The following is a 22501-nucleotide window of genomic DNA, read 5'->3' as shown; positions in this document are numbered from 1 at the left end:
TTGTTCTCTCTGAAAGCTGGAAGACGGGCCGCACGATCGTGGGGGCCAGGCAGCCATACTTCCTGGCGGGCTGTTCACTTAAACACCAGGCCTTGAATCCACAGAGGGAGCCCTGCCCTGACCCCATCGCCAGGACTGCCTGAAGAAGGCAACTCCAGGGACTGGAGGAGCCCCCGCTGAGGCCCCCGACTTCCTGGGGACCACTGGAGTGGTGGCCGCTCTGAGGGTCCCCAGGATAATGGATTGTGGAGCCCCTGGCCTTAACCCTCCATGTGCCCAGGGTCTCCCTGCCTCATTCTTTCCCAAAACCATGGACACAGCTCCACGTCTTCAAGGGAATCTCTCCTCTCTGCAGACCCCCCGCTTGTCAACCTCTCGGTGGAACCACAGCCAGTACTGGAAGACAATGTCGTCACGTTCCACTGCTCTGCAAAGGCCAACCCAGCTGTCACCCAGTACAGGTAAGAGGCGACGCGGAGGAGGCACAGCCAGGCCGCTGGGCCCTCCACACCCCTGCCCAATACGTGAGCTGTCACTTGTGGTCCTGGGCACCTCGCACCGTGCTTGGTTCCCTGCGGGTACTCAGTATCCTTCTCCATTCCCTGCCACATCCATCCACCCCAGCCAGGTGAGCGCTCCTTTCCTCCCACCTTCTCCCCTCCACCCTAGGCAGGTGGAATTCCTCTCCTTGATGCACACGTACACTCCGTTCCACTGGAGACATTACCTCTTCTGTCTGAATAGCTTGTTGATCCCTTATTTCTGAAAAGAGGGAGACAGTCTCAGGAAAAATGTAGAACAACCAGGAGAACCAGTAAGATCAACATCTAGATTCTCGTCTTACATCATCAAACTGGTCACCTGGGTTGGATGGGATCTCTGGGACAGCGGGCCCTGTCCAGTGGGCACCCGGGACAGTTCACACCCGTGGCCCCCATGTATCTCTTGCTCACAACACTGATAAAAGCATCACTATTTCCTTACATGCCTGTCTTTCCCTGTTGACTGAGCTCCTTGAAGACGAGAACTACAATTTGAGTCACTTATGGCTCTCAGCATGGAGCACAGTGTGTGGCAGGTACTGGTACTCCATCACGCGGGCGGACTAACTGGATAAACGCTCAGAGCTGCTCCTCTGGGCACCTTCCTGCCTGTGCACCGTCACCGCACGAGATTTCCAGAGATGCGTGACCCTAGAGGCACTCAAGGGCAGACTCAGGCCTCACCTCCTAGGGGATCTCGCCATGGCCCTAACTCCACCCGTCCCTTCCCACCAGCCCAGACCTAAAGGAGGAGCCCAGAGCGTCACCTCTGCCATGGAGATGGGTTATTAAGCTGCAGCGTGAGCCAGTGCCAGGGATGCTAATGGTCCCAGGATAGGAAATAAGCCGCCAGTGGGGGTGGAGGAGAGGGAAGACAGAAGCAGTGCAGCCCCAGAGGCAGAGTGAGAGGCAATGGGCCAAAGAGGCAGCCAGAGGTTCAGGCTGGACGGAAGGCGATGCCCCCTGCAGTGCAGATAATGAAACAACACAGGGACCAGAAACCAGGAGAGGCAGAGTCTTTATCCTTGAGGGTATTTTAAAATAGGATGAAAACCTAACTGTCCTGTCCAATTTAGCTGTTCACTGGGCTTAAGTCTCCCTGAAATCATGCAGCCCAGGAGGTCCAGGGCCAGGTCTGGTTTGGCTGGGACCCAGTGTCTATCTGGAAGTGACTGAAGATGCAGAAAGAAGCACCCAGGGAGACCTTTCCTCTAGGCTCCCACTCTGCGCCTGCCAGGTCCAGCTCCTCTTGACAAGACCGGCTTCTCTCTGCTCTCTGCTCGTGACCCCTAAACACCAGGCACCAGAAAATGCCCTAATGCCAGTTTTGCTGGCAGCTCTTCACACCCCCAGACCAACAGGACAGACAGAGCCCACTGTGACCCACACAGCTCCCAGGAATGCCTGTGAGACCCCAGAGACCAGAGAAGACAGCTTCTCCTTCCAATTTCTCTGCACTGCCAGGCTCCAGGTCATTTGAGGACCTAGTTACGGGAGGCGAGATGGAGGGCAGGGCGTGCTCCAGGAGCTAGCCACGTCCCCCACTCCACACCTGCCCTCCAACCAGCACAGGCCAAGCAAAGACCCAAGAAACCAGGCTGATGGGCCTGAGTCCCAGGGTCACCTCCCTCCAAAGAGCAGAGCACCGGTGATGGTGAATGGCAGTAAGGGGTAAGTGTACATACGGAGAGAGTCATGAAGCAGATGTGGCAAGATGGTAGCAACAGGTGAATCTAGTGAGGGGAAGACGGCAGTTATTTGCATATTCTTGCAACTTTTCTGTAATTTCAAAGTTGTTTTTTGGGGATTTTTTTAACTACAAAGTTAACAAATGAACAAGCTGGCAAACAAGCAGAGGCTCTGGGTCTCCTGTGGGTCCCTCGTCTCCATCCAACCCTGCCCAGGGAGTAGCGTGAGGTAGGCTCCCCACAGGTGGGCACTTGTGCTTACTTGTCACCTTCCCCGCGGCCTTCTGATTAGCCCGAGGCCCTGAGAATGCTTCAGATAGGATCGGGCTCCCTCCAGGACTCCTGGGTTTTCAGGGAGCCTTTCTGGCCACAGGAAAATGCGGGGTGGAAAGAGTAGGTGGGGGTGCCCGTGCCCACCCATTCCCTCTCAGCCTCTTTGCTTCAGTAAAGTGTCGCCCAGCAGGTCGTTCTAGGTGCGCTGTTGGGATTCAAGAGGAAAGCCTTAAGCAAATCTCATCACATGAGCACATTGATTTTTCCCAACTGACTTTGACAAGATTACAGAGGTCTTTGTGTCTTTACATCCATTCCTCTCGATTGCTTCCTCCCTGTTTTACATAAGAGGCTGTGATCTTGGAAGTTAGACATATGCCCTCCTCTGGCCCAGCACCCAGAAAGAGGACATGGGTGGGCATGAGAGCACATCCAGCCAGGCTCGGCTGTCACTTTGGCTGCCCCTGGGGACCAGGAGCCTGGGCAAGGACAGGCCCCAGGACAGCATGAAGTGCATCTCGCCACCTGCTTCACCTCTGAGGCTCCCTCAGGGACCCCGCAGGTACAGGTTGGGAACCTCTACACACTGTGAAATTCGGGGTACTTGAAGACAGCCTGGGGGTTGTGACATGCCAGGCCCCCTGATTCTGTGATGTAAATAATTCATCCTCTTACATTTGCTCAGGCCAAGTTAGACATCGTTAGGAAAGGCTTAACCTAACTTCTGTTCCGAGACGCTAGGTGAGGCAGCGGGTAGGCGGGTGGTGGGAGGGTGTGGGGACAAGAGGAGAGAGAAGCAAGAGGAAGCTGAGCCAAAGAACCAAGAGAAGAGCTAAGGGGTTGAGGGGGAGGGCGTCTTGCCCTCTGATTCACCTTGATCCTGTAGCCAGCTGCTTGAATGAGAGGTTTGAGGTTCTGGAAAGGATCCCCCCACAAGAGTGGGGGTTTGGGTGTGGGATAGGGGATAAACAGGAGGAAGAAGGAGATTGCCTGAGTGAGAGGTGAGCAGGACATTCTTGGGGTATCCCCAAAAGGCTCAGCCCCACAGCCAGCTCCTGCCATGGTCCTGGGAGAAGATAGTCTCAGAACTCCTCCCGCTTTTCCCCCTCTGCGTCTAAGATAGAGACAGGCCTGGGGAGCTAAGGGCAGCAGCTATACAGACGGCCAGGCTCGGACAGCACAGCTCTGCTGGGGACAACAGAGCTTAGTAGGCCCCTGGGCGTCCCACTGGGCTCCAGGCCTGTGCGAGCCCCAGGGGGTACAGCTTCCGGCACCCACAACTTACACTGTATGGGATCCCGGACGGGCATGTTGTCCAGGAACCCCTCCAATGACAGAAGAGGACTGCCCATCAGAACCAGCTCACGGGCCCACACCCGCCCCCAGCCCCAGCCTCCGCTGTCAGCTACCAGGAGCCGGGGCCTGAGCAGAGCAGCAGGGGCTGGCCCTCCCTCCCAGCGCAGCCAGCTGCCTGGCGTCACACCCCTTGACCCACTCATTTCAGCCAAATGGAAGGCGTACATGTTGAACACCGATCCCCAACGGTGCGTCTGGGGCTGAATTCATCTGCCTCAGGCAGGGACTGTGCCTATTAAGTCTGGTCATTAAATTAAAGTTAGAAATTGAAGTGATTCATGAATAACTCATAATGGTTTGTTGGGAAGCTCCTTAAGCTCTCAGGGAGCATGGTTTGCTCTGTTGTTAAACAATAATTGTTATTATTAATCGTGTTCTTAATAATTACGTGATATTAATTCACAATAATAACCACATGGTGCCAGCCTGGGAGCCCTGAGTGATGCCGAGAGAGAGCCATCTCTCGGGGCTGGAGGGGTGGACTAGGCTGGAAACTGAGAGAGAAAGGAACAAACGACAGGCCTCTGGGGTACCAGGAAAGGCTCCGGGAATAAGAGAAAATGGGGGTGAAGGCAAGGCCAGCGGGGAAGCTGTGGTTACGGGGAGCCGTAGTCACAGCATAATCATTGTGGGGGCCAAGGACCCGCTAAAGTGCTGGTAAAGACATACACCCCAAAATAAGCTTGAACTGCAGGAGGAACCTGGCTGGAAGTTTAGTAATTTCAAAAAGTGAGTGTTGTCCACAATGGGATTAAACCAGGGGAAGCTATGAACGCTCTCCTTGGGGACCTGTAAGGAAAGCCCCCACCTGCACACGTGCACGCACACGCACCCTGGGGGCTGCTAGCACTGTCCCACGGGTAGCAGGCTGCCTGTCACTGGTCCAGTCCAGTGATCACCACCCTAGGGCCAGGAGCAAGACAGGCCTGAGGCTTTTCGGTCTCTCCCCTCGATGGGTACTGATCAGATGATTGGCTGATGAAAGAAGTCAGCACAGCCCTCTTCCTGCCTCCCTGACCAAACCAAGACGGATGGAGCTGAGCCACAGTGGAAGGGCAGAAACCGGGCAGAAAAAAGAGCAAGTGCCATCCCTGGGGGTGAGAGGTGAAAGCACTGTCAGGGAGAGCAGGGGCACCATGAGGGGACCTGTCCTGGGAGCAGGAGTCGGGACGTGAGATGTGAGAAAGCTGGCCGCGTAGGAGGGGCAGTCGGGACTAACATCTCTCCATCAGATTCTTGCCTTGTCTAGAAGTCAAGCTTCCTGGAGCCTCATTTTCCTGTATGTGTGTGCACGCATGTTCATGCACGTGTGTGCAGGCATGTATATGTGCAAGGTCTCTGAGGTCATGAACTCAGCCTCCTTCTTCTCCAACGTGGCCCAGGCCAGGGTCCCTGACAGAGCTCACAGCAGGACAGCCACACTGTCTGGGCACTGACAGTTGGGTTATCCATCGGGAAGCCAGCCAGATGGGCTGGCCAGACTGAAGAGTCAACACATTGCCCTCCAGAATAACCCACTTGTCCAGTGCCACGGACCACCTGGGGACCCTCAGACCAAAGCCCACCGCCTCTATTACTTACTGCTCCCCACCCCTGGAAGCAATCCCTCTGTGGAGATTTCCCCCGACGGACCTGCCCCATGCTGCCCAGGCCAGGCCTTGATTTCCTGTGGGCTGGATGCATCCAGCTTCCAAAGAGAAGTTCGCCGGGGAGCGAGGGACACCCTTGCCATCTGAGGTCACACCAGCCCATGGGGCCTGTGTTGCAGGTGGGCCAAGCGGGGCCAGATCATCAAGGAAGCGTCTGGAGAAGTGTATCGGACCACTGTGGACTACACGTACTTCTCAGAGCCTGTCTCCTGCGAGGTGACCAATGCCCTGGGCAGCACCAACATCAGTCGCACGGTGGACGTCTACTGTGAGTGCCGCTGTCCGAGGGCTTCCCTGGGGAGCGGGCACCCGGCTGTCTCTGTTCAGGGCGGTGAGAACTGGTGCTGGCGTCACTGCACACAATGTAACAATGCTTCGGAAGCTCATGAAGCTGTGCACTTTGCAAAGAGCCCGCTCATGTGGTGACCCTCAAAACAACACGGGGAGGCAGGAATTGTTCCCATTACCCAGATGAGAGGACAGAGGCTGGAGGTCACACAGTGAGGAAGTGGCAGAATGAGAACTAAGACCAGGCTCGGAGCCAATCCACTGCCTGTGCACCCAGCCCACTGCCTCCCATCCAGGGCCCACAGACAACCCCGTCCTCCCTGGTGGCCTGGCACAGACCTCACCGCTTATGATACACATGAGCTCCTCTACTTCCTGTCCCAGTTTTAGAAGCACTTACACAGACTTTCTTTACACCTGACCCGCTCCTTGCCCCCACCAGCCTCAGTAGGGAGCACTGTGTGCCCTCTCCACTTCGAGGGACTAATCCAGGCTCCTGAGCCCGGATTTCACACTCCTCTGCTTTCTGAGAGCAGCTCTCTGCACAGCCTCCATCACCATGCCTGAAGGTCCACCATCACACTCACTCTGGGGACCAGGCTTGGTCTGCAGGAGGCTCGGGTTCCTGGTGGAGAAAATGGAAGGCAGGCAGAGAGGAGCCTGCATTAACCTCACTAACAGTAGCAGGGGCGTGGGAAACAGGCGGGGCTGAGAAAGAGGCTGGGAATAGAGGCTAACCTGAGAGCAGAGCCAACACCAGGGAGCTACCTGGCCTCCTCCACTTCTTACCTCAGAGCCGCTAGGAGGGGCCTGGGAGGCTCAGGGAGCCGCCAGTCGACTTGAAGACAGACTCTTGCAGATCATAGGCCCAAGATTTCTGGGGCAGGAGGAAGGGCCCTCTCCCACACATTGGGATGGGGGCTTCCCAGGACCAGGACAGAGGGAAGGGGGTGGGAGAGCCCTGAGGGCGTATCCAGGCACAAACAGGGCCAGAGTACCTTTTTCCCAGGACTGGTGTTGCCTACTCCTGCGATGGGCCCAAGGGAGGCGGGGAGCAGGGAGAGGGGTCTCTTCCTTACGGCCTGACCCCAGGCCCAGAAAGGCAAAGGACTGACATGTAAGGGAATGGGCTGGAGTGGACTGAGCTAGCACAGGTGCACAGCCCGGGTGGGGAAGGGGGGCAGCAGCAAAGAGGGTCCCCAGAGCCGTCTCCTGCTTCCTCCCATCGCAGTCGGACCCAGGATGACAACGGAGCCCCAGTCTCTGCTCGTGGATCTGGGCTCCGATGCCGTCTTCAGCTGCGCCTGGACCGGAAACCCATCGCTGACCGTTGTCTGGATGAAGCGGGGCTCCGGCGTGGTGAGTCGGCCGCTCAGACAGACGACACCAGATGCCTCTGGCAGAGGTGGGGGGACTGCCGGCCAGGAAGGAGCTTCCTTCCAGGGCCCCTCTGGCTCCTACTGGGGGTGTCAGAAAGAAGAGAGGGAGCCCCAGGTACCCACATGCACCTCCTCAGCCCTACACACAGGCAGTCCTTACAGTGTGGGGGTCATGAACTTGATGAGAAAACCAGGTGGTCACCAAGACGCGGGGGGTAGGAAGGCTTTTCTACTTTCCCCAGGGTTCAGCGACCCTTTAGCTTTTGGGTTAAGCTTTGCTCTCTTCCTGTGTTCCTCTTTAGAAATGTGTGTGTTCTTTAGTGTGCATAAGAGTTTGTCTCGGGAGGCCCAGCGAGAGCCTCGGGCGGGAGGTGGGAGGAGAGGCAGAAGGAAACCACCCTCCACGTGGCCCGCTGGCTCTGTGCCACACACTGCACTACCCTGTGAGCTCACTGCCCCAGTGTAGGGACAAGGAGGCAGCATCAGAGAAGATAAGTAACTGCCCACTGCCACACAGGGAGTCACCGTTGGAGCCAGGATTCCGACTCAGACCTAGTCAATGCCAAAGTCTGTTTTCTGCACCCCAAACCACATCCCACTGGGATACTGAAGAAGGCTTGGAAAAAGTAGGCCTGGGGAACCCTTCAAGTTCAGCTGCAGGGTCATTTCACCCATGGTCAGCCTGGCCCAGGTGGGTGGGCAGCCCCTCCCTACGAGAACACCTCAGGGCTCAGCCAGGGAGCCCCAGCCTCTTCCACACTCATCCCGTGCGGCCCCCGTGAGGGCTGAAGCGGGATGTAGCATTTCAGGCCCCCAGAGTCCCTCCTCTGTGCTGTGGGCTCTTCCACACGTGTGTGCTGTGTAACAAACATCTTCCTCCTACCCCAGCCCTGCTTGTTCCTGACGTGCTGGAGACGGACCTGTCACAGTCCAGCAGGCCTGCTTCTCAGACTCTTTGCTTCTGAGAGACACACAGAGCCCGCACTCACTCTTCCTGTCTCACCCTCCCCGATTCTCCTAGGTCCTGAGCAATGAGAAGACCCTGACCCTCAAAGCCGTCCGCCAGGAGGATGCTGGGAAGTATGTGTGCCGAGCAGTGGTGCCCCGGGTGGGAGCCGGGGAGCGAGAGGTGACCCTGACCGTCAATGGTAAGATCCCCACTCATGCAAGGACAGGGGGTGGGACGGAGGGAACGGAGAGGGACCCAAGGCATCGTGGTCCCAGGCAGTGCCCCAAAGGGCTGTCATCGGTCCTGGGCCTTGCTACCCCCTCCAACTATGGGTCCATAGCAATGATGTCCACCTTCTCCAGTTTATGTCGGAGCTCAGCCCTTACATGAGGAACGACCTGGGTAGTTTTCTCGTCACCTCCCTTTTTCTTTGTTATCTTCTAAGGGGTCTCAGCCCTAAGAGTGGTAGCTTATGAATCTTGTCCTGGCCAAGAAAAAAGGGCCCGAGGGTCACTGGGCAGCCAAAGCCATATCCACCCTTTAACTGTGCCCTCAGCCCTGGTGGGAATTTAAGGAAGCACCTCTGGACTCCTGACTGGCCTCTTCCCAGTGCCTTAAAGCAGCTCAACCAGGAAGACCTGTCGCCATCCCCACAAGACCAAACGATCAGAGGGTCCCATTAAGGGAAGGGAAGGTGCCTTACTACATATAATAAAAATCATTACAGCAGGAGAGTGTTTTCAGATCTCTATAACAACACAGCGTGAGCTAATACCTGACTATTATAGGAAACATTTAGGGGGTGGGGCTGAGACCAGGCCTGGCCGACGGGATGTAGAAGGTTGTGGAGAAGCTGGGACCCAGCTCAGGTCAGACCCAAGCCGTCTGTGGCACCAGGATAGAAATCCATTGTCCCTGCTGCGATCAGTGCCTGGGCCTCGGTTGGAACGCCAGGTGCTGGTTTGAGAGGGGGAGAAAGAAACACTGAGGCCCAGGCCCTCTGCCACTTGCAAACTTCCCCACTTGGCTGGGTTTCTGGTGTCCCGCCTCATGTCTGTCACGCCCACGACCCTTTGCAAGCCCTGCTCCCGCCACAGCCTGCCAGAGCCCTAGGGAGGTGCTGAGCCGCGTTCTAGAAATGTGCCCAGTTGGCTTCATCTGGGCCCAGGAAGCCGCCTCTTGACAGCCTCACCTGTGCTCCCCCTTCGCGAGAAAACTAACCAGCATGGGGCTCCTCCCTCAGCCATCCCCCTCCGCTGTCCCCATAAGCCAGTCCCACTCCATCTATTTCCTTTCCTCTCCCCTCCCCAAGCGTTGTGGCAGCCCCAGAGAGGGCAATTATCTACCCAGACCCCACAGTATTCACAGGCTACCTGTCCTGGGCAGACACCCTGACTCAGGAGACTTCCTGCCTTTCCTGTGTGTCCCCAGGACGCCACCAATAAATTGGCACTGCAGGGCTAAAAATAACAGCATCTGATCGTGCCTCTGTATATCCATGGCAACACCGGCTGCAGCCTTTTCCTGCCGCTCTCCGGGGTCTGACACTCAGCTCAGGCGCCAGGCCCTAGTGAAATCAGCCTCTCCCGCTGCCAACTCTGGGAGGGCCTGGGCAGTGCTGGCCCACGACTGCGGCGGCTGCTCCAGTCCACTCATCCCGTGACCAGCTGGCCTGGGGCCTTCAGACTCACATGTGGCCTCCAGGGTACCTGGGCCTGAAGCTTTTAGAGGAACATCCTAATTTCTGAGGAAAACCCGGGCAGATAAAGGAGGGACTGACATTCCATTGTCACTTTAGACATGCAGGCATTTCCCAGCAGAGATTTTAAAGTGGTTTCTTGAGGTGGGAACGTACATCTCAGAGGGACATTTCTCTTGGATGGGGCACCCAGACTGGGCCCTGGCATCCGCCCAGAGTTTAATCTGCTCCCTCCAGGGTCTGGCTTTCCATCTCCCTCTTCTGCCTTCAATCCTTCCACACAAGCTCCCCTAGGTTGCCAGGAAGAGAAACACCCAAGGGATGGCAGTGAAACAAGGAAGCTGTTTGTTTCTGCTCAGGGTCATCTCACCCTCAGGCAGAGGGGTGGGTTAAGGGGCCCAGGGAGAGGAGCCTGCCAGCCTCCCCAGGCGTCTGGAGAGCAGGTGAAAGGACAGTGCAGACCTCTGCAAAGGCGCCTGGACTAGACTGAAGGATCTGACCTTCTGAAAGGATCCGGAATAATGGGGTTCTCCTCAAAACAAATCCCAGCCGGTGGGGACTGCTGGCCATTGCCCTCTGGTGGATCAGCGGGCACCAATGTCAGCTGCTTTGGCTCACCCCGAGATCTGCATGCAGGAAGGGAAGACGAACCATCACTGTTGCGCTCTGACTCCCTCAACCTTAACTACCACTATTCTGATTTCCGGTTTCTTTTAAGAAGCACATTAATACGGATGCGTCTGGCCTGAGAACCCCCCCAGGAGATTCCTAGCTCCTGAGAAGTGATGGGAAAAATGTAGTATGGTTTCATCCCTTTCAGCCCAGGAGCAGAACAAGCCCCATCAAGGTCCTGAGACACCCAGTCCTCCTGCCTCGTGGCCAAAGGCTTCTTGGTGCTAAGGGCTCAGCCCACTCGTAACCCAGCTGAGTGTGGAAGCCCTTATCCTGAGAGTCCCTGACATCAGCCTCCCCCCCCCACCCTCCCCCGCCCCACGCCATTTGCTCCTAAACTCAGTGGAAGTCACCTGAGTGTCTCCCAGTAGCTTTTTCCCCCTTGGCTGAGAGCTAGTCATAGAAATGCAAATCTGGTTTAATTAAGGTGACTAATAAACAGCAATTATGTTTGCAGGGGTTTTTGTTTTGTTCCCAGCGTAATTTTGCCTGTCCTCATTTCCCTTTCCCTGCCGCTCTCTCTTCTGTTTCCTGCCACCTAAGCCCCAGCCTTTACCCCGGGGATTGGGAAGCTGGCACAGGGCCTCCACCCCTTCACCCCTTGCTTCAATCGCCCACACACCCAGGAAATTGGCTCAGCGAACGGCTGAACCAGCCGCTCCTCCACCACCCTTTCACGGCCAGGTGGGCCTCACACCGCAAAGACAGGGTAGATAAAAGGCAGACAGACGGGACTGGAGGCACTACTGGACTTCCGGTGGACTTGCGGGGCTCTGCGCTGCGGTACTTGACACCCAGGTGCAGGTGGGTGGGCAGCCCCTCCCTGGAGAACACCTCAGGGCTCAACGCGCGCGCGCGCACGATGGGAAGATGGTGGGGTCAGTTTTGGAGCCGTGGTCTCCCTGGGCCGTCTGGGATCTCCTGAGACGTGTGAGATGAACGTGCACAGTGCATTCAGCCTGTCGAGGGTGATTCCTCCACTAGCAGAGGAACTTCCCCACACACCATTTCTCGCTTCCTCCCTGGAAGCCCCGCCCGGCCCAGCACAGCCGGTGTGTTAGGCAAGCGCGCCCTCTACTGGAGATCGGTGAGAATGGCGTGAAATGGAAGCGCAGGCTAAGACGGAGGTACTGTCGGCGCTGTATCCCTCCCTCCCAGACAGCTCCCCCAGTCCCTTCTGAGGTCGACTACCTCCTTCACAAAGTGTTCCCTGTCGCCAGGTGCAACTATTCTCTCTCCTCTGAAGCAGGGTAGCACTTCATCTGTACGCTCCTGTGGTCCCAACCCTCGCCAACTTTTATCAGTTATTTATGTTTGTGGGGAGAGGGAGATATCCACCTCCCCTCCTTGGTTCTTTTGGCGGGTTGAATCATCAAATCGACCTAAGACAGATTAACAAGAGAAAACAGCCAAATTTAATTACTAAGTTCTTATGGGAACTCCGCATACCTGAGAGAGGGACAGAAAGCTAAAATGAGGTGTATGTGGCATTCTGAGCTAAGGCTAGGGTGAGGCACCTTGGGGCTTCAGAGGGGACGAAGGTCAGGGCAGGACAAGAAGAAAAGCAGATGCTCAGTAATCAGCAGCTTTCCCTGCCGTATAGCTAGACCAAAAAATATATATAGGTTATTTCTGATAACCTCTTATTATAGGCAAGGCTCCTAATTTAAATTCTTGCAGGTGGTTTTGTAGAGGGAGAAGTGTCTCTTAAGCCCACAGGGTTCAAAATAATCCACATACCACAGAAGCACATGATGGGGGTGACTCATTCTGAACCCCTGAATGCCCTGTCTTCTGGGCGTTCTGATTTAGAAGCATCCACTCATGACCCCTAAGAGATTCATGCCTGATGCCTGATTTGTCTCCCTGCTTTGCACTTCACCTTGCACACACGAGCCTTCAGGAGAATGTCTGCTGAATGACTGAAATAAGGAACAAACTTCTGAACCTGCCCGCAAGGGGCCCCGCCCAGCCCCTGCCCTTCCTGAACCCCTGATGTAATGCTGTCTCTTCCGCAGGACCCCCGATCATCTCCAGCACGCAGACTCAGCACGCCCTCCACGGAGAGAAGGGCCAGATCAAGTGCTTCATCCGGAGCACACCGCCCCCCGACCGAATAGTGAGTGCTCCAGCGCGGGGGCTGGGAGGCCACACTTAGCACTTGGCGGGCCATCTCTGTCCACAGCTGTGCGACCACCTGGAAGTCAGGGCCCACCTTTGCGTTTCCTTTCCTCAGTGGGGAAAGTATTCCTCCCTTGCTCTCTTGGAAAGTCATCATGAAGACAAAACTCACACAGGCAGTCTCCTTTCCCTGGGTTCATGTGCAAGTGAGGGGAGCAGAAGGAAAAGATACACAATTTCTTCCCTTTTCTGAGTTCAAGGCCAGTCCTTGGCAAAAATCCTATTCAGAGTGCAGCTTAGAGTGGGCAAACCCCTTTCTGCACCTCCCACAATCCCCCTCCATCAGCCTCCACTGCTTGCCATCTGTAGCAAACAAATGCTGCCCCATTTATCAAGTTTTTCCCTCTAAAAGTGCTATTCTATTCTCCCTCCCTTCTTCAGAACACTTGTCTCTGCAGTGCAGCTAAAGCCACCTGAGTAGTTCACACTGAACCCTCCCAGGTATTTGCATTTGTGAAAGAGAGCATCCTCCACCCCAGTCTAGCTGAAACTGGTGGAAGCACAAAAACTGAGAAAGGTGAACATTTTACAGCATGGGGTGGAGGAGCAGATATTGTGTATCGTAAGCCCCAGTGCCTAGGACAGTCCTGCTAGGAGGCTGCCCCAGGCCAACTCTACAGGGCACTTCCGCATTTCATGGTCCAGTAGTACCAGGAGCACATGCTTCACAACCATGGGCCGTGCATGCGTGGGGCTGGGACGCTGAGGCTGTGCAAACTCGGGGTGCCATCCTGTACACAAGCTGAGAGCATCGTTGCTGTTACACATTTCTCAGGCATTCAGTTCACTCGCTGTCTGGAAGAGTCCCACAAAAAGTGCAGGAAGTTACCTAATACGTATGCCTCCCTGCTCCCTTCACTCTTTAATTGTTTTAAATTATAAATGCAACACATACCCATTCTAACATCCCATTTACTCTTGAGCATAGCCATACAATCTTTCTCCTCACACATTTAACTCTAGGCTAGCGATTCTCCCTGGGGTGATTTTGGCCCCCATGAGACATTTGGCACTGTCTGGAGACATTTTCGGTTGTCACAGCAGGAGTGAAACTACTGGCTCTAGTGAGTAAAGGCCAGGATGCACATACATCCTATGATGCACAGGACAGCCCCCCAAAAAAAACAAGAGTATCAATAGTGCTGAGTCTGAGAAGCCACCCCCAGTTCCCAGGGCCCTCCAAGCACTGACCTGCATGCATGGCCACATTTTCACAAACACTGTGAGCAAACAGGATGGGCGGGGAGCCTGCAGTGCACATGAAACAGGTCTGGAAAACTGTACTAGCATCCTTATAAACTAAGATCGGTCAGGATTATCACAAACACAACTCTCAGAATACAAGCAGACATAAAGGTAACAAAAGTCAACTCAGCCACTCTGGGGCTGGTCCTCTGCCTCCTCTGGCCAGGAGGCAGCACTGTGCCGGGAGGGTCTGGGGGGAGGGGCTGAGCGGCTGCCACTGTCCCCTGATGTCCTGAAAAGATGTTCCTGTGCAGATCCACAGAAGACCCCTTCTCTATGGAAATGCCGTCCGAGGTGGCCGTGTGTGTGTGTGTGTGTGTGCGCTTGTTTGTGGTGTGTTGTGTGTACCTGTGTGTACACATGCTGGCGCTGTGTGTGGCGTGGTGTGTGTATGTGCTGTAACATGTTTATGCATGTACACGTGTTTATGCTGTGGTGTGTGCCCATGTACCTGTATGTACACATGTTGGCGCTCTGTGTGTGGCATGTACACGTTTGTGGTGTGTTGAGGTGTGCGTACACATGTGTACATGTGTGTGGTATGGTGTGTGCATGTGCTGTGATGTGTCGTTACGTGTGTGGTGTGTGTGTTCAAGGTATGTTGGGTATGTGTACACGTGTGTGTACACATGCCAGGGCTGGTGGCATGTGAGCCTGGCAGTGTCAGCCCTGGAGAAGGAGGCGGCGCGGTGGTCCCTGTGTGGGTGGCCGTGGTGGGGTCTCCTCCTAATTCCGACACCCCGGCAGGCCTGGTCGTGGAAGGAGAATGTGCTGGAGTCGGGGACGTCGGGACGCTACACGGTGGAGACGGTCAGCACGGAGGAGGGTGTCATTTCCACCCTGAGCATCAGCAACATCGTGAGGGCTGATTTTCAGACCATCTACAACTGCACTGCCTGGAACAGCTTCGGCTCCGACACAGAGATCATCCGGCTCAAAGAGCAAGGTGGGGCTCAGGGAGCCGTGGGCCAAACACAGCCCCTTCCCACCTAGGGCCGGGCCCCAGGCAAGATCTTCCAGGGGCCTGAGGGGACAGAGTGCCTGTGGAGGCCACAGGTGGGCTGGGGCCCGAGGACGAGTCGCAGAGCGGCCGCTCACGTGCCACCCAGCCGTGGCCGGGGCAGCGGGGGCGACCCTCCTTGGCCCAGCTGCCCCCAGGCAAGAGGCACAAGCTTGCACCCGGAAGAAAGCTGCTCAGGGAGGTTGCCCTTCAAGGTGACGTTTCAGGGGAAGGGGACCCCAAGAGCGAGCCAAGCTAAATGCCATGATGAGACGCCAGCACCTTCTAAAGGCTCTGGCTTGTGTGCAGTCAGCGTTTCCCTGATGGGCCCTTGTCTGATGCCAAAGTGCCGTCAGGGCTGTGTGATCTGTTGAGAAGCGGCCCAGGACCCTGGGTGGGACACTGTGATACCCCAGGGTGGCCGTGTTGGGGAGCCTGGTCCAGCTGTTTAGCATGACAAGTCAGTCCAGTACCCAGAAGTCCCCCAGAGGCACCCCAGCTGAGCTAAAGGAAGTGATTGAGCTGCCCCAGCACCTGGGCCGCGGGACGGGTCTCAGACCCTGTGCCGTTCCCAGGGACATGGGAAGCACATGGACCACTGTGCCCCAAAGGAGACGCCTGGGCGCAGCACCGGACAGAAGAACTGGGGGGGGAGGGTGTTGGGAAGGAGGAAGAGGAGGGAGGGGGAAGGCTCACCCCACTGTGCCTCTGGGTACAGACGGCCCGGCTCCTGCTCCTGAACTCCAGTCTCTACTCGAAGCTCTGAAACAGACCAAAGGGTGGGGAGACTGGGACGGGCATAGAGGGGGATCCAGAGAAGCTGGGGACACCAGCAGTGTACTGGGTCCTAACATGGACTGCAGCCCTTGACATCCTTTGAGGGCAGACCAGGGGCCCTCAGCCCTGGCACTCTCTGACCCCTCCAAGATGAAGCCACCCAGAGGCTGTCAGGCCCTGCCGAGAGGCTTGGAGCCAAGCAGGTGGTCCCAGCTGGGCCCCTCGGGCCTCAGGACTACCCTGTGGATCACACAGTGTCCCCGACACCTCTTTCCTAATAGGTGCTGCTTTGCATAATGCTTTGCACATAACTCGCATAATATCATCCACGCATCATCCCAAACCTCCAATCCCGTTGCTTACCCTCCATGTCTTCCCCTCAGTGCCCCTACCCCCATGCCCTCCTCTTAGTCTTCTCACCCCGACATCCCCGACCCCCACCAGCCTGGGCTTCTCTCTCTGGTCCCTCCCTCTGGAGTCTCTAAGTCTCTCCAAGTTCAGTTGGGCTAGCCCGGCTCTGTTGGGTGATCCCAGAGACATGATTGAGGAGGGAGCCCCCTCACCCCAGTCCCCTCCAGGTGGCGGTCCCCCCGGTCCCACCCCACCCTGGCCAGCCAGGCCCTGGCTGTGGACGCTTGCTTTATTTCCAAACAGGTTCGGAAATGAAGTCGGGAGCCGGGCTGGAAGCAGGTACGGAAGGAGACATAAGAAACCACCCTCCCCGGGATGGGGGGAAGGGATCTCGGGGCTAGTGGGGGAGGGAGCCCCGCAGGGGGTAGGGAGGCCTGTGCAGGCCACTAACTTCTCTGCCCTCCCCCATCTCAAGGGTTCAGTGCAGTCAGAACAGCAGGGAGAGGGGTTCCCAGCCGGCGTGGGTGTAAGAACCCCGGAGACCTGTCTCCCACCTCACCACCACCAGAGCCCACAGGCTCCATGCAGCTGGCCGCGACTCTAGCTCTTGTTCCTCCTGCTCCGTTCCCTCATCCCTTCCCTTCAGAAGCCCTGGCTCCTCCCCTCTGGAGACAGCCCCCCCTCCCGTCCAGCCCCCGCCTGGCCTCCCTCTATTCCATGCTCTCCCTGACTGTTCCAGCTTCTCAGCATCATCACCAGCTTGGCCGTGGCTTCCCAGGGTGGCAGGGCGTCCAGGCTCTGCTGCCAACTACATGCTCCATGCTAATCCATGCGTTCTCACTGGCTGCCTCCTCCCCTGCTCCTGCAGTTCCCTACAGCACTGCCATCACCAGGCTGAGCTGCTGGCAGTGCCTCCCTCCCCGGGCACCTGGAAGCAGATGGTCATCAGGCTCCCTGGGTTGAGCTGCTCTGTCTTGGCCCCACAGGAGACAATTGCCCCTACCCTCCAAGCAGAAACCAGGAAAAGAGAATCAAGGCATTGCAAACTTAATCCACAAGGCTGAGCAAGGCCATTCCGAAGATGTGGGGTACTCTGCCCTAGTACTCCCCCTGCACTGGCCCCGCAGGAGCTAGGGCTGGTCAGTTCCTTCAACAAGCTCCAGTCAGGCACAGGCAAGCTTACCGAGGCAACAGTTAGCAACCTCCTGCTATATTCTCCCTGAGGCCCCTGAAAGCCCCTCCTAGTGCTTGGGATGGTGTCTCCTGCCTGTCTCCATCTCACGTGTGTCTGTTCACACTCATCCAGAGGTCCCTGACCCCTTCCTTCGTGGCCGAGACATCTCGTGCCCAGGCCACGTCCTTGCATGGAGAGGAAGCTGAGCAGGAGGGCAGCCCCTCCTTCCAGTCCCTCTCTAGGACATCCCAGGGCTGCTCTGTCCAGCGAGGAACAACCAGGACACACAGCCTAGGCCAGACCTCAGGAAGCCAGGCAAGGAGAAATGCACACAGGCGAGCTACAGAAAGAATGCCACTCCTGGGCCCCCCTGTCCCTACCAGACTCTCGCCCCCGTCCCTACCCACCCGCTCAGGGGCAGTTCTCCAGATAAGATGGTGCCCACCCCCACCCCACCTGTTAACAACTCAAGGACATGTGGACTCACAGGATCCCAGAGGCAAAAGGCACCTTAGAAACCACTTCCTTGCTTCTCTAGTTTTACAGGTGAGACCCTGAGGCCCAGAGAGGTTAAGGAACCTTCCAGGGTCATCCTTTGGCTCTGAGCTCAGCTGAGAGAAGACCAAGTTTTTTACTAGGACTCTGAGGAGAAAGGAAATCAAACCCAAATTAATAAAATGGAAAAACATAGAGCCAATGAGCTTCCGAAGCAGTTTTCCTTTCCTGAGGGAATGAAAACCTGGAGACAGAATCATTTATTTGTCACTGAGGTCAAGTCCATTCACTCCGGACTGTTGAGACCGACCCAAGCACCTCCCATTTTTCAATCCCAGAATGTTTGCCTTACCCACATCTCCCCGTCCCCTCCCCCCGCCAATGTGACCACCAGTCTCTCAGCCACCAGTGGACAGGTCATGAATGAGCTGGTGTGCCAGTGCTGGGGTAGAAGGAACGCACCAGCATAATCACCCAAACTGCCAACACACAAGCACCTGGTCCTTCCAGGAGGAGGGGACCCGCCACCTGCCCCCAGCAGCATCTCCAAGGCCCAGGGTTGCAGTTTTCTTCCTCCCTTTAAAGGAAACAATGAGAGGTTCATGCACAGCCCGAGATAAATACATAGACATCCCACAGTCATCCACACTGAGGCATGTGGGCCGCAGGCAGGCAGGCAGGAGGGAGCTCCAGCCCTACAAGGAACTTTCCTATCCTTTAAGATTTAGATCTGCTACTGTCCTCTTTTCCATATAGAAACAGGAACAGAGGCTGAATAGGGCTGGGTGCCAGGCTCAGTTCCTGGAACTTTACGTGTCCTCAACTCATCTAAACCCCATAACACCACCCTGGGTAGGCACAGTATGATCCCATTTTACAGATAAGGAAGGTAAAGTCAGTTACTCAGAAGTGATGGAGTCTGGGCTGTACGGAGCATGAGAGATTTGGAGGGTGCCATGTGATACGGTGGACGGAGTGGGCAGGATCAGGGCGAGGGCTGGGGAATGGGGTAAAGGGAGACCTGGAGTCGCCCTGGCTCTACTGCAGGTGTGTGTCCTTGACCAAATCACTTGACTTCTCTGGACCTCAGTTTTTCCATCCGTAAATGAGAGGTGTGGACTTGGTGGGCCCGAAGTTCTCTGTGCCCCTGCATTCCCTATTTCTATTCCCAAAGGACTATTCAGGGCCCCAAATCATGTGCTCAGTCCCCCTATGCAGCCACAGAAGGGCCAGGCCTGTCTGGAAGAGCTCTCCCACCCCTGCCCCATCCCCATGTCTACTGGGCTGGGACAGGCCGGGACCGCAGAAACTCAGCAGGGAGCGAGGCTTTGCCTAGCTGCAGTTGGAGGCCCCTCCCCAGGAGGGGTGCCAGGATGCCCAGAGGACTAGCCTAGGAAGGGAAGGATGAGGACTGGGGGGGAGGGAGAGTCCAGGAAAAGGGGCATGTCTCCTTAAAGGCGGGGGGGGGGGGCTGTGATCCTGCTCCTTGGCCCCTAAGACTTGGGCCTCTGGCGCCTACAATTTCTGAGGCCCAGAAGGCCCTGCTGGCTCGAATCTCAGGACTCTAAAAGCTGGTTGTCCACGTCCAGCCTCTTGCACCTGGGAAAGGAAAGAGAGGGAAAGCTCAAACCAAACAAGGGCAGTGACCACAGTCGGTTTTCAAAGAAAAGCCAGGACTTCAGACTCTCCAGCTACCGCGTGATGGAATATTCCTGGTTTAATGCCCAAGAGAGCTAAATTGTGCCCAGCCTTGCCTCTCATCTCCCGTGTCCCCTCCCTGACCCTTCCTTCCCATGTCTGCTTGCCTCCCTCTCCCACCACCCTTTCTTGTGTCTTCCCCAGATGCTCCCACCCTCTCCCCCACCCCTTGTTCCACCTGAGCTGACCCTGCTGGATTCTGCCTGTGCCTGCCCCCCACACCCCCACAGGCACCTCCCAGAAGGGCCCGTGTGCAGTGGTCTGGCCCCAGCTTGGCAGGGGCTGCACCCAAGGGAACTGGGTGAGGCCCTGGGGAAGAGTGGGCTGTCGGATCCCTCGTCAGCTGCGCTTGCTTCTCTCCCACAGAGTCTGTACCCATGGCCGTCATCATCGGGGTGGCCGTAGGAGCTGGTGTGGCCTTCCTGGTCCTTATGGCAACCATCGTGGCCTTCTGCTGTGCCCGCTCCCAGAGAAGTACGGGAGGGAGACCCGGGATCTCAGGGAGGGGGACAGAGAAAAAGGCCAGGCTTAGGCTGCCCCAGAGAGCAAGTAAGCAGCAGTGCAGAGAGCAGGGGCCCTGACAATGCTGTGAGCTGCAGGGCTGGGATGGGGTCGTAGGCATCTCTGTACGAGCAGGGCTTTGCAGGCACCTGGCACATAATGGGCACTCAAATGAGGGTGAACTGGACTAAACTGAACTTCACCCGACAGGGCAGTCAGCCAGCACTTTGATCGAACACATGTCACTGTATAGAACCCTATAGAAATCGGAGGGGGCGGGGAGGGTGGGGTGTCCAGCCTGGCCCTCCAAGATCTGCTAGTCTAACCAGAAAAGCAGGTCACTCACACATGAAAAACAAAAGCGCAGTCAAGGACCCGCTTGGTGCAGACGTTTAAAGGTCTTTAGTCATTAGCAATAAAGTCCTGGGGTTTGTGTACTCTTGAAGATCGTGTGTGTCCGGAGTTTCCATCCTGGGCATAGCACCGATGTTATATGTAATAGATACATGCCGATGTGTAAAAATGGGATGGCAGAGCAGAGGTGAAAACAATGGAGACACAGTCCTCTAGTCCCACCTCTTCTACCACGTGAGCTGGGGCAGGCCACAACTGTTCCCGGCCCCGGTTTCCTCACAAGTAACTGTAACGGGTTGGATGACGTGACTTTTGCGACCCTACCCAATTCTAACATCCGGTGAGCGTAAGGCACAAAAGGAATAATCAGAGTAAGCCCGCTCCCTCCGCCCCACGGCAGCCTTCACGTATGGCAAGAAGCTGCTCCTCCACCCCAAGCAAAGAGGTCGTGGCGGTCTTGACTGCCCCCAGTGGTGTGGTCTCAGGACCTCCCTCGCCACCCTCTCAGTGGAAATTACAGGGGAGCAGATTTTAGCCAGAATTTTCTAACAGCTCTCTAACTGTAAATTGGCTGCCTTCTCTAGAAGTTTTAAAGCCTCCCTCATGGAAGTATTGACACAGTGGCTGGACCATCACATATCAGGGATGTTTCTGCTTTGAGCAGGAGGTTGACCATTAAGATCCTTTCTAACAGTCAGATGTGTGACTCTCGGAATGGAGAGATCAGAGCCTGGTATAGTAGGTCAGAGAAGACTTCTAGAAGGAGGTGAGAATTTCGCAGGATGAAAGGACATAGCTCTGTAAGGTGGACGAATGAGTGAGGACAACCTCTTGAGCCACGGGAGGGGCCGTGACAGGCTGAGGTGCATGCGCCCCAGAGCCAACAGGAAAAGAACTCTGAGGCCTAACGACCCTCAGAACAGTCAGACAGGTGTTCTGTCGGCAGGAGAGGAGAGGTGAAGCCGCTGAGTTCAGGGTAAACTCTGGGGGCGACGGGGGTGGTGGGAGCTTGACATCTCAGGCCCTACTGCTTGAGAATGCAGACTGAATCTGTCATCTACACTCTTCCTATTTTTATGTCCAGATCTCAAAGGCGTTGTGTCAGCCAAGAATGATATCCGAGTGGAGATTGTCCACAAGGAGCCTGCCTCTGGCCGGGAGGCCGAGGAACACCCCACCATCAAGCAGCTGATGGTGAGAATGCTGTCTGAGCCCCACCCCTCCCCGACCTCTGCACCCTGAAGGTCGTGGACCGAAGGCCTCCCGAAGCCCTAGAGCATCCCCCCACAATAGGCCAGGCGCCTGCTCTCAGACAACAGAGAATTATTGGGTGTCTGCTGTATTGGGCTTGGTGTTCTAGGGGACTCGGAGATAGCTAAGATGCAGTCCCAGCTTTCAGAGAACCTGACCATTCAGTAGAGAGAAAAGATACGCATGAATAGCCATAACGTGTTGTTATATAACATATAATTCTACACACATAGATGATACAGCTATTCAGTGCATGGCCCTACCCCTTCACCCTAAAAAAAGTCTGCAAGGTACACATGTTCCTCCCCCGGAACTGGCTTGCTTACCATAAGCAAACTCATAACTTCACCAGCAGGCCCAAGCCCGCTCCTCCTCCTCCTGATACCTGTTGAACCATAACCCACCCAGCTGTCCAAACAGAAACCTGAAACACTGCTAGAAAACCCTGTGCACTCTCTGTCCTGGTTGTGATACGCTGAAGGGGGAAAGAGCAGGGGCTGCTCTGTGCCTCAGTCTCCTCATCCGGGAAATGGGGATGAAAGTAAGGGCACGCAGGCCGCGGTGAGGGCTAGATGGTAAACCCCGAAAGAGCCTGGAGCCCGCGGAGCACAGCACTCGAGAGATGTTGGCTGTTTGTGTCACTCACAAATCACCTGTTTCCTTATCTATTTCCACTAGATGGTGAGCAAGGCACCTTATTCATCCTGTGTCTCCAGAGCCTTCCAGCCCCTGGTAGACGCTCACCAATTCTTATTGCATTGAGCTGCCATTTTTCTTGGCTGCTGTTTCTTTAGCCAATTGATTTTCTGGTCCTGCCAATTCCTCTTCAAAAGATTCCTCAGATGGGTGCCTGGCCTGTACTCCAGTGTCTCTCCGTTAGCTCAGGGCCTCATCATGGTTCCCTGGACAGTCACAGCAGCTTCCTAAGTGGTGTCACCGTTCTGGTTTTTCACCACTTTACTCAGTCCCGCCTCCAGAG

General features: G+C 56.0%; 1 protein-coding gene across 3 annotated transcripts in view; it reads left to right on the top strand.

Annotated features, from left to right (window-relative positions):
* KIRREL3 (kirre like nephrin family adhesion molecule 3) overlaps positions 1-22501 on the top strand; it is a 563766-nt gene that overhangs the window by 535359 nt on the left and 5906 nt on the right. The window contains exons 7-15 of one of the 3 annotated variants that reach the window (XM_033098046.1): positions 356-461; positions 5628-5776; positions 7028-7155; positions 8197-8323; positions 12514-12614; positions 14669-14867; positions 16353-16388; positions 19783-19890; positions 21356-21465. In XM_033098046.1, coding sequence (XP_032953937.1) covers positions 356-461; positions 5628-5776; positions 7028-7155; positions 8197-8323; positions 12514-12614; positions 14669-14867; positions 16353-16388; positions 19783-19890; positions 21356-21465 — 1064 coding nt within the window. The remainder of the gene's footprint in view (positions 1-355; positions 462-5627; positions 5777-7027; positions 7156-8196; positions 8324-12513; positions 12615-14668; positions 14868-16352; positions 16389-19782; positions 19891-21355; positions 21466-22501) is intronic. The other 2 variants (XM_033098047.1, XM_033098048.1) reach the window with 2 other exon arrangements.

Source organism: Rhinolophus ferrumequinum, chromosome 25 (genome assembly GCF_004115265.2).
Source record: "Rhinolophus ferrumequinum isolate MPI-CBG mRhiFer1 chromosome 25, mRhiFer1_v1.p, whole genome shotgun sequence".
Lineage (NCBI taxonomy): Eukaryota > Metazoa > Chordata > Mammalia > Chiroptera > Rhinolophidae > Rhinolophus > Rhinolophus ferrumequinum.
This window is presented reverse-complemented; position numbering and strand designations above follow the sequence as displayed.